Source organism: Varroa destructor, unplaced genomic scaffold, assembly GCF_002443255.2.
Source record: "Varroa destructor unplaced genomic scaffold, Vdes_3.0 BEIS01000006.1, whole genome shotgun sequence".
In the NCBI taxonomy this organism is placed as follows: domain Eukaryota; kingdom Metazoa; phylum Arthropoda; class Arachnida; order Mesostigmata; family Varroidae; genus Varroa; species Varroa destructor.
The window spans coordinates 3,544,670-3,557,348 of NW_019211459.1; the positions used below are offsets into that span (position 1 = coordinate 3,544,670).

Genomic DNA, 12,679 nt, shown 5'->3' on the forward strand with positions numbered 1-12,679 from the left:
TGGTTATTTTTTCAGGGAAGTACATCAGCGAACGCGGCCGTGATGGGACTCGCACCGCAGGCACATCAGCAGACGCCTAAAAACTGGAATCAAGGACCGCCGCAGCTATTACCATTCTAATAATTATTATAATGATCGTCACTATTATTACAATTATTAAGTAAGTCATTATTATTCTTATCAGTAGCGAAAAGTGTTTAGGTTTCTTTATCATATTCTTCAAGATTACTGGTATTACTAAGACTGACTATTCATAACACAATTGTCGACACACGTATGCATAATGATGATTACTAAGTGAACTTGACTAGCTTGATTCTGACGGATAGAATACCATTACCACGGCCATTTTACGTCTGCTACAACTACCGCTATAAGCATCAAGAGTAGCACCAAGCGCGTAACGGTTGTGGGTGAGCGGAAGATTGGTAGCTCCAAATGCCGGGGGTGATTTTTGAACGAAACAACTACTGCGACACTGAGTCTGGCCGGCTACGAGTCACCTAGTATGCGGCGATAGGGTTCTTTTTAACGTAATGGCTGCTGCAACGTTGTTATAAGTTGGCTCAAACTATTTACCGTGGCTCGTCACCTCACCTTCCCATAGTGAGAGACAAAACGTGAGCGGAAGGGGCGGTCGGGGTGGCCAGGTGGAGCCCACGTTGAATCAGAAGGTTCGAAGGACCGCGCTGTGTGCATCGTCTCTCGTACAGAGTATGAGGATAGCGTATGTCGACTCGGTGTCGCGTACGATGCTGTCGCCAATAGCGCTGGCGTCTGACTCTTTGACTAACCGTCCTTGTGCCGCTGCCTTGTCTTTGCTGTCTGGCCTTTTCAACATTCAATGTCTAGCCCGCAGGCCTCGCCTGCATGTCTGCTGCTACTCAGCTGCAACGGCTTGCCCCCGCCTCTGGTTATGCTGTACCCTTTTACGCAGCGTTCGATAACAATATCGAGACCGAAATACTGAAAAGTGGGACCACGACCCGAGCCAGCTAGCAAATGACCGGAATGGTCGTAAGGGAGTCGTGAGGGCGGTGGCAATGGTGGCGGGTATAGCACAGCCACCCCAAGCAACTGACGGACTCACACTGTGGGAAAAAGACAACGTTGTAGAGAGCCCAGTACGATCGCTCACAGTGGCGCCTGCCTGCCTGCCTGCCTACCATCCAATGACCGAGCAATCTACGTAAATTCAAATTGTTGATCCGGTCGAAACCTCCCTGAAGGTAATCGTATATATGTAAGGAGAACGCGAGAGAAAACGATGCTAGCGGCGTCGTGTAGTCGTGAGCCCTACCCAGAATCTGACTCTAGACCTGAGATAGTGCGTCACCTAGCCGACGTGTTTGCCTTAACATTTCGGTCATCGTTGCTTCACTCCTAAAATTGTGCGACCCCCATGACGGTGCAGTCGCAAGCTTGCTGCGTGTGTATCATACGTCAGCATTCAATCGTACGGTACAGGCAAGTGCTATGACAGCGTAAACTATATCGTTGCTACGTCTCTACAAAACGCCTTCTGTACCCAGGCTAAACTTGATTATACCCCATTATAGTCCCCTCCATTGCATGCCAGGGTGGGCGGGGCAGTAGAGGGCAAGTAGAGTGCATGACTGGGTCAACGAAAGCCCAAAGCCTCACTTGGACGTCATTCCCGTGACCCATGAAGCTCCGTGAAGTATGTACCAGGGCATATTAGAAGTGCTAGAAGCACATCGAGCGATACCGATACCGCGACCATAATTTGCACCAGGATAACCTGTGTCGGCAACATTTAACGCCCCAACAAATTCGAAAGGCACCATCCGAAAAAAATCCAAAATTGTAATTAGCCTCCTTGTATTAGGTCGATGTTGATTTTGAGGTTTATTAAAAGTAATTTAGAAAACTACGTTATACGAGTGATCAAGATTAATATTTGGTTCTTCGAGTGACGGCATAAAAATTGAAAAAGTTACTCAGCCGTCAACCAAGTTGCCCAAGTTCATAAGTGTCAACAGTGTATTATCTATAATTCGAATCACGTACAAAATAATATATAAATAAAGACAAAGGAAATAAATGAACGAAAGTTTATCTCTGAAACAGCAGTCATTTGCTAATCTGATTGAACGAAAGCGAAGCCATATGAAGTACGGTCGGTAAGCTGTGTCGGAGGTGAAGTACGGGGGTAATAAAGTCAACAGCTATAAACAAGCTCTACGCCTCAATATAATGATAGATTGGTTTTATTGCATCGCTGCGCATGTAAGTCCCCTTACACGCATATGAATCATTACAAACAAGTGCACACAGAAATTAGACTTGTAAAAACCAAACTTTGATACAAGCATAATCCTATCTGAGAATTTGGATTGTTGAGGCTTCAGTTGAACGAAAAACCGTACGAGTTAGGTATTCCGACGCAAAAAAGCTTCGATTATGACTGCTTCCAGTGAATTTTATTCTAATTCAACTTTAGCTCGACGTGAAAATTCGTCAGCCATAGATGATATGGCGTAGGCCTCAAACCCTTTGTGTCTAATTTTAAGCACAGGACACTTCACGCAATAGAACACAGTTAGAAATGGATGATCTTTCCAAGGAAGGATGCGGTCTGTACGTTAGAAATATACGGTTGTGGATAAAACGGTGTTGGGTATGACAATTATTATCAACGTATTGTTGCCCTTTAGCCTAGCCAATGGTAACTAATCGTATAAGAGCTATGCCTGTATCCTTAGGCATACCACTCTGCCAAACTTTCAGCGGCATATGGGTTTCTTTACTTCGCAAAGGCTACCGGCCGGAAAAGGCAAAGGATTTTCTGCCCTTGAAGGAATAACAGGGTGCAGCGGGGAACGCGGGCCAGCTAACGCAATTCCGGTGATATCATCATAAACGTCTCACAAAAGCCCACCGAACCGCCCACCTACAAACCCACTGATATCGAATGATCCCAGTGGCATCGATGCAAAAAAGGCTATGGAGAAAAATAGACGACAGAGGCGACCCACATAGCGATGCATTCGTAACCTTCAGAGGGTCCCAAAGGTTCTGCAGCCTCGAAGGATCGGCCCGCCTTGCATGAGCTGGTCCACAGGAACAGTATCGCTAGCTGGCTGTTTGCCCGAACGTATAACAAATACTATTTGATTTCTCCCATATCCTTAACTCCGTCAGTTCTGCTGCGCCGATGACGGAGCGTCAAGACGGCTGACGCGGCTCCGAAGTGACGGTAGCGCATCGTGCAGGACGACAGCGGCAATAGCATCGGAAGCGGTGTCGGCGGCAGTGACAGCTCCCATGAAACTGAATAGAATGAATCGTGCGCCATCTGTAAAGAAATGTATCATAGCAAAGTGGAAAATCGTGTAAAAGCACAAGACGAGCGAGAGAAACCGGCAGAAAAGAGTGAACGGAAAGTGTAATAGAACATGAACGTATGATGCACGTGTGACAGTGAGTGAAGCAATGATCGTCTGTGGTTGATTGGTCGATTATTTAATCGATTGATTAGTTGATTAATTAATGATTGATTTACCAACTCATTGATAAAATCTTCATATTGAATGATTTATTACTATTGATTAGGCTGAGGTGTGGTTCGGTAGCCGACAGAAATCAGTGGGCAAGATGATCTGCTTAGCTTCCAATGGCTAGTGATTGATCGATGAAGTAAGATGACATTTAGGGCTCATTGACTAAGTAGTACATCAATCGTTGACGTTCGTGATGTTAGGTTGATGCAGAAATAAAAAAAATCCGGTAAAAACTATTCTTTTCAGCACTTATGTGTGTGTGTGTGTGTGTGTTCAGTACATTATTATTTATTTTAACATAATGTTTGGTATACATAACGCTTTTTGTGGATGGGAGGAAAGCTTACGGACTGCGTGTAAGGATCGTGCCATAACATGAAGGTGATGGGCTACAGTTGGTTCTAACTCGTAACATTTAATTAATTATTTTGCTTCTTTTATCGTCGGTGATATGTTTGTAGTTTTTCCAGTTTTTTTTTTTTAATTGGGCATAAAGACACCTGCACATAATCGCATTGCGACACACTATGAACAATGACAGAGCGATGGGAGCAAAACGGATCGTGGTAAGATGATGATAATGATCACTATCTATTATTGTCGATGCCTATAACTTGATTTAGTAAGATAATTTGCGGCTGATCCTAAGGTGGAAAAGGGACGCCGAAAAATCTTCCGCATAGGATATAGATTAAATTATGTAATTATAAATGTGGTAACTTCTGTTGGTTAATAATAACGATATGCACATTGACTAGCATCACACAAATACACACGAGAAGACACAGGTATACAGATACGTCTACGCCCACACAAACACATGCTCCCAACTCGATACCAATCAACGCAAGGGGGCAGTAATGACGAACGCCACGATGGAGTAGTGCTCAGAAAAATTATAATAATAATATCCATAACAATGATCACAACAATTATAGACCGTTAGGTACATTCAAAATAACGACAGAGTATGTAAATGAATGGATGAATTCAGAAGAAGGCTTGCCGCCGTACGCCACCCAAACCAGTAAAGTCTCAAAAGGTGACAGGTGAACGCACAACATGAGAATTATGTGACAAGATCCACAATAACTAAAAATCAAGCGATAAACGCAGGCGTAAAATTGCTGAACGTAAATGTCTACCTTCACCATAGGTATTCATTTTCACAGTTGAGGGCGAGATTAAATCCAACGCTCGTTTGTCAAGAGTGCCATAAAATCGTTGGTTTATACGTGCTATACACAACGCGCGTTCTTACCCAGTACGCGCCACCAGCTCCAGCTGGAAGCAGCGTTCGCTTAAGCGAGCTCAAAAAGGTCATCTAAGCACGTTACCGGCCTATAAATCGAAAACCTGCATACCTAATAGCCTGCTTGGCTATACGCGTTACAAGTGTGCAAAAACCGCCACCTATACAAACCCTTTACGAATGAGGAGTATGAGCGTGTCGTGTAAATATATCAGTAGAGAGGCGGATAGATAGACAGACACATTTACGGGCGAGCATAAACATACATTAAAGCATATAAACCATATACGGTAACCATTAACATTCGGTATAACTAAGGCATATATAAATGCACCTTTGTATACAGAGGAGGGATGACACTGCACGACTCACTCCGGACATGATTTCGTCAGGATCTCATTTGAGCTGCTTGTTCCCGTTCCGATAAGAATCAGTGACTCAGGCCTGTGATCCTCTGGCCGCGCCGATCATGTGTTCCCACTCTTCCATACACTGTGTATAAGGACACATCTCCAACATGAGCATCCCTGTAAATCGTCAGATCATATATACACACACACTCAAATATATATATATATGTATATATAGTCATTATGGAGCTAAACTGTACGTACGGAAAAACGCGCCGCGTAGAGGATAATGTCAGCGACTTGGAAAATGAAGGGGAGCAATCGTATTCCAGTGACAGCGGGCCTATCGTTTTCGATTCATTGCTAATGATAAGCAGTTATTTAACTGGATACGAGTTAAAAATAATTTTTTCTTTGGCGATCGGTGCAATTCTCCGAATGTTTTAGTCGAATATTAAGGCATGCCATGCACCAAGGCTTACAGGCACATAGACTTTTGTGCGGATGGTGCTGACGATCATGACTAATTGAAAACTCGTGGAACCCAGCACTCGTGCTGCAGATTCTGTCTGGAAACACTAGTGATGATACACATCAGGCATCTTAGGCGTTCAGTTCAGGTCTCTGAAATCTACCACGTTGTTATGGCAGTGATTGAATTTTCCAGATAGGCATCAACAATACGGCAAATGTTAGCACTCAACTATCTATTTCCTATTATTCCAAGTAGAAGGAAAAGTGAAGGACCCTTTACGATATATTGATACATAGTCATTGGCGATCCGTCGAATAAGAGTCACCACAACGGGGCGACTTTATAGCCCCGTCAAAATAATGGAAAAGCTACACATTGGAAAAATCTCTCTCTCTCTATGTCTATATATATATATATATATATATATATATATATATATATATATATATATATATATAAGTGTGCAAGTAGAGCTCTATACATACGATACAATTGCGACAAGATTGGAGAAACGTAAGAGATACATGCAGGAGGCATTTGACAAAGGTGAAGAAGCTTCTGAGAGACAAAGAAGCTCTTGTAGAAAAGCTAAATAGATAAAATGATTAACTGGAATAAATGGGCTGGCTAACAAGGCAAAGCCAAACAAGTGTAGTTATTATAGTCACCTATGTACCTATATGAGCATATATATATATATATAATATAAATATTACACAGAACGGAATATATATAGAGCAAATATAGGAAATATTGAATACGGATATATATATATATATATATATATATATACAGACAAACTTACATATATGAACATATAGAGATGTCAAATCCAAATAAACACATCTTGGGGTCTAAGTAAAGTATGGTGATGAGATGAACTATATATATATATATATATATATATAAATTAATCTAAATAAGGTCGCTATAGCTTCCATAGGGAAGGTATGATGAGAAGCCTAAGGCATAAGGTTCATAAAGTCGAGAACATCTGTGTCTATATAATGGTGTGAGCTTTCGCTTGATGACGACGTGACTGGGCACCGATTTCGGCTCCAATAGCTCATAACGGCAGCGGCAGAGTGCGAGTGCGTTCGACACGTAAATATAATCGTCTAGTATAATAATTATGATAATAAAAAGCTGGGCTACGAATAGCCTTGAGGGTCGTAATCTTTCTAAACTACTGTTGCACCTCAACCCACCTAACGCGGTGCATCACTTAAGGCAACAGTGCCCGAAGGCCAATCTTATCAGGACCATGAATGAGGCTGTTACAAACTGTTACAGCTGAAAATAAGCGTAAAGGCGACGTGAGGCGAACACGGAATTACCATTATATGTAAAAGAGAAACAACAAACACTGAGAATAGCTTTCTTCAATGTGTAAGAAAAGTATTGCATCTGGCTGCGCAGTCCGAGTCACGATATGAAACGGACGGCTTCAAACGAAATGTGTTATATGAACGATGTGAGAAAATGGCCTTCGATCACGCCGATCTGTCGCAGGAACAACTATTATATGATAATAGGACATGCCGCTGCCTGTCAGTACACAGATGGTGACGGCGCGTTGGAAAAGTTAATAAACAGGTGCCATCGGAATGAATATATAATGTGAAATGTGTGTAACAACACAGGACAAATATGAAAACGTGTGAAATAACAACAATGATTATTAATATAATAATAATAATAATAATAAAAAAGCAACAAAACGACAGTCTTCATCAATTCGTTTCACTTAGAAGAAGATCATAGATGATAACGAGTAATTAGTATGTGCTAATTCTAAATCATGAATAGCATTACCATAAAAAGTAATAATGGCAAGTGGAATGGAGCTCTTGTATATCGTCGATGAGACAAAAACATACTAAATATCTGGGGAATGGAAATATAAACAACGCAGATGTAAGGCGATGTGCAAAAACACCGATAATAAAATAATAGTAATAGTAACACTATTGATAAAAAGACAACAGTATAATAAATAATAGAACGAACATACACAAACACACACACACACACACACACGCACACGCACCCACACACACACACACACACACACACAACAACCGTGTGAAGTTGAAATGTACAAATAGGTCATAAATAAAAATATTTCGCATAAAATTAATCTGAATCTGTTTTCATTCTGGAACGGTAAATAATCCTACCTAGAGTAGAGGTACAAATAAATACAGAAATATATAAAGAGCAATAAATCTAGCGCAGTAGACGCTGAAAATGTTTAGTGTATGTAATGAGAAGATTCCAAAATTGAGCAAAAATATTTGTTGTCCTTAAGCGCTACAATATATATATATATATTTTTTTTTTTTTTTTTGTACTCGACTAACTTCCGTAGCCGCGTCCAGTTCACACACAGACAACCGCATTTGTGTATATCTTTCTGGACGTCACCTGGTTAGGAAAAACATTCGACACCTCGGCCTGTTGTTCCAAGGCGTCGATTGACCTATATCCTCTCGCGCTAAACGTTGGCTATCTAAAAGCAGCTAAAATCCTGCGAAGAAAGTTCGTTTTCACATAGCGCATCATCAGCAAAGCAAATGGACAGATTTCAACTTGAAATATTGTCAAGTTTAGGAGCGGACCAAAGTGTGGTTGGAGAGTGTTATTAGCCCAGACTACTATCCTTGCATTTGTTTAACTTAAGAAGAAAAACTCCTCTAAATTTTACTGAAAAAAAAAGCTAGAATAAACATTAAAAAACATGTTATTAAAAAAGAAGAAAAGGATATAAATTTACGAATTTTGAATGGGAGCCTATGTATTTCAGGTAATCAGGTAAACGAGTATTGCACAGACTGACGAGCTACATCCATTATAGCCCCCTTGAAGCCAATCAGCACACACGTTTGCTATTTTTATTATTATATAAAGCATAAGGCAGAAACTCTGTTTGCTCTTATCTGTTAAACTGTGTAGCTAGAAAACGGTTTCATTTTTATCAACTGACAGATATGGGAGATGATCTATTCAAGTCTCGTTGTCACGTTAAATAAGTTCGACGTTGCTAAAAATAACTTCTTTAGACTCTGGATTACTTCACCGTTTTTTGCGAAGCTTGATGTATCGCGCATTGACCACTGCATTTTTACAAAAAAAAAAAAATTAAAGTTTGTTATTTTGTCAACGACGCTGCTACATAAGCATGTTCGTACTTGATAATTTATAGGCAGGCCGATTTTTACAACTTTATAAAATTATTTTCTTTCTAAAAAAAATTTCTTATTACGCTGTATCAGTTCTCGACCACGAATTAGTAACTACGTAATCAATCGATAGAAAGGCCAATATTTGTGAGGTAGTTTAATAATAGGTCTGTTCAGTATAATTACCTATGCCTCGAAGAAATATAAACATTTTCGAGTAAACAAAATTTATAAGAACATACCTTTAGAGCTGCATAGTGATTTATGCGTGACAGTTTCCCATGAAAACCCACGAATAACCTAGGATCTAATTCTAATAACTCTCAATATATACAAGTTTCTGAGCACTCGAACTTTAACGTATCCCTTTTTTGTTATTTTACATGCTGTTGTAATAACAACAATAATCACGATGTGACAAAGTGTCCATGTATGTTTCCAATATCTAAATGCGCTTATCTCTGTATATACAACACCTAAATTAGGACTTTTTCATCTTTAGTTTCTAAGATTATATCTAAATAAAAATAGATAAAAAAAATTATTTTACTTTTAGAAGTGTGATGTTTGGCAAACATGGTTATTCAATACAGTTACCATTGACCGTAACTGCGGCTTTGATTCAGCTTCTAAATCGCTCACAAGCTTGCTTTCAATGTTTTTATACAATTCCGCGAACGCCGTCCAGGGTGATCTCGCCTGCTCCACGTCGCCATGTAATGACTCAGTGGACTCTCTCTCAATAAACTTCCATTGGAAGTATCCCAACGGGTTCGAATCTAGGCCACATGTGCCTATCCCAAGTCATGCATGTGCTGTCAAATAGCCAACTCTGTTCCAATCGGCTTATACGAGCCGGCGCACCATCTTATTGGAAGACGTATATTGCACAACAGTTTGTAAAACATGTAGATGGACCTCTTTGGTGATGCCGTCCTTTTTTTAAAAGAAGTATGGTGGCTTGATGGTTCCTTCGCTAGGCACCACGTTCAGGACATAAACTTTGGGCCAACATTTGTTTGCAATAAATATATTTTCTGGATTCTGAGAAAATCGGTGATCATTTCTGCGGTTCATCTTTACATCGAGGATAAAGAAGTTGTGGAACTTAAGCGAATCGAAAACAATGTGCTGCTTCATTCTTGCGAGAACTTAGTAGCGAAACAGCGCCGGTTAAGTTTCTTGGGTTTGCTTTCACAGACAATCTTTCTGACTTCTATCACAGATGGTACCTGAGGCCTTGGTGAGTAATTTTCCGTAATACTGACTCGTACCAAATTTCTTCATTGAAGTTCTAATCAGAAGATTATTAGAAATGCATTTTTGACGGTAGTGATGAACTTCAGAGTTCGTGGTGCTTTTCGCTGCCGTTGATTTTCCTCTGTGCTGTGCTGGAACCTGCTTCTGCTTGTTCTACGGCCACCTACTGATTCACGACGTGGTGCACTGCCAATTTGGGGGGATTCAAGAAACTTATAATCTTGGTGGGGGCTTGTCTGGCACGTAAAGATTGAATAATAGCTGGTCTTTGCTTAAATTTTGAAAACAACACACTGTTGTTTGCCATGATGAATATGTTATTTTTTTCGTCCAGTGCATGGATGAGTGCACGCCTGTTAGGACAAACAGCTTACAAGTTTCTGAGTTACAAGGAATTTCTGTGCTATATATGTAGCATGTTTAAATCAGTTATTAACGTAACACACATATATATATATTTTGTAAGGTTAAAACAAATCTATTTCTGGATGATGGTATCCGTGTTATGCTGAATATGTGCCGTTCGGTAATTATAGGAAGTTTATTATTTAATCATACTGAGTGGGTTATAATTTATGGCCCAATCCGATTAAACCTGCTGATTTTCTATAAAATAACATACGTAACGAATTTATTTATTACTAAATAGAATATCTTGCGAGTTGATCGTTATGTGCTTTTAGGTATAGCCAAAAGAACATTTACCGAACGTATAAATAACAGGCTTTTTACAAGTGTTCGAATAAGCTCCGACGCAGCTCAGCAGGGGTGACTGATGGGTTGAATTGGACCCATCAGAGCTTCGAATCTCTAACTGATTATGATTCATTCAGCTCATATAAGTTAAATAGTTATATATACAATAACTATCAAAATGTCCATAAAGTACATTGCAGTTGTAAATTATATGAAATTTTAACGGGCGCATATCCGAACGCCTATAAAGAAAGATGGCACTTTCGCAAGTTTAACTAGGCTAGGCAATTTCTTTTTTTGTGTGTGTGTGTAATGCTGCAGCATTCGCTAACGCTTGGGTAGCTTTTGTTTTTTGTACATAATTAGTATGTAACAAGTAAATAGGGTTATATAATAGTATAGTAGTGTCATAAATAAAATAAGCGAAATAGGGTTCCACAAGCAAACACGAAACTGAAGCGTGATCGTCTTTTTCTTTTCACGAAAAGGATAAAAAAAAGTCTATGTGGGTCGCTCCTCTTCTCTACATGTAATTTGTGCGCTGTTTGATAACCTTTTATAGCGTGAAAAATGAAAATTCCGACAATATAGTAGCCAATTTTCCTATTATGAGTTGCACGATTTTTCACACTAATAAATGTTTTTTTTTTTAATTATACTTGAGGCTAACTGTGTAAGTTAGGAGAATTATCTCCTAGTCATACGCATATCGCACACTTACTTCAGCATGTCCCAAACTGAAGAACATTATTATTCCTTTTAATTAGGCCGAGATCAAAATATTCCTATCTACGATCCTATCTGTGATTTCTGCTCGTAGTAAGAAATGGACACATTTTAAATACTGTAATCATATGTACGTTGTTCAAGTTCAATTATGCAAGGCGGCTTGCTCACGTAAGAAGTTACAAGATTACTCAAAGTAAGTTCGAGGCAGAAACTGCAACGAATCATTTGGTGAACTCGGTTTGGCCATAGTTAAACTGCCAATAACTTACGCACGAAACTATAGAGTCACCTCTTAGCAAGGATCTCCAGCCAAGAGAAACCTTTTTCGGCTGTGTATAGCAATTAAATCAAATATACCAAAGTTTTTATATTTTTGTTCGATGATCCTCCGAAGCCGTTTATTCGAAATAGATATTTGGGTAACATCTTTTGCTTACGAACTTGTATAACTATATGTTTGTAACATATATATATATATATATATATGTATATATACATATATATATTTATATATATCAGAAGACTAGCAATACATATATATACAGGTCCACATATATACACACACACATACATATATATATATACGTACCGTGGTGATATATACATACATACACGAGGAGGCGGTCCTCTCGATTTGGATGGTGGCGCCACCTCGTGCGGCCACACGGAATGTCTCCTGGGAAGGTAGAGAAAGATTCGCCTTTCTGTGAAACCGCTTTCTAACAGTACGGACGGACTGAGCTGTCGTCTTAATGGCAGCGAAATTGTGCCGAAGTTCGCTCGTGTCGAAACCGGCAGTTTTCAACACCGGCGGCAACAGATGTAACAGGAACTTTGGAAGGATGCTGGTTGTCTGATTAATCAGAAGACTCGCGAGATCCACGCTAGAATCGAAAAGTTCTTGAACGAGGAAAAGGTCGCCCAGGCAGTTTGATCTCTACTGGCTTTTTTCATGTTTGTTTCTCTAAAAACGTACGCTTTCGAGCAATACGAACGCATAAAGATCTAAGTGATATGTGCATTCAGTGTTTTTTGCCCATCTTTGTAAAATCATGATTTTGAAAAAATATTGGAAATTCTCTAGTGAAAGTTCTTAGGCGAGTAAATTTCGTGCGTTAAACATGTTTTGCTTCGAGATGGCTATATGTTGTTAAATATTGAATACTGTTCTGCTTCTTCTGTTCTTTGTTTTTCGAGACACCCTGGCTCTG

The 12,679-nt window shown here is 39.7% G+C and overlaps 1 protein-coding gene across 5 annotated transcripts in view; it reads left to right on the forward strand.

The window, feature by feature from the left end:
- Positions 1-7,741, forward strand: part of LOC111252483 (uncharacterized) — an 81,602-nt gene extending 73,861 nt beyond the window's left edge. For 4 of the 5 annotated variants that reach the window (XM_022810467.2, XM_022810468.2, XM_022810464.2 and 1 more), the window contains one exon: positions 16-3,772. Coding sequence is in view for 3 of the 5 variants with exons in the window: in XM_022810464.2 (XP_022666199.1) it covers positions 16-120 (105 nt within the window). In the remaining 2 variants the exon portion in view is untranslated. Of the gene's footprint in view, positions 1-15; positions 3,773-5,122 lie in introns of those variants that run through there. The other variant, XM_022810465.2, reaches the window with a different exon arrangement.
- The last annotated feature ends 4,938 nt before the right edge of the window (positions 7,742-12,679 follow it).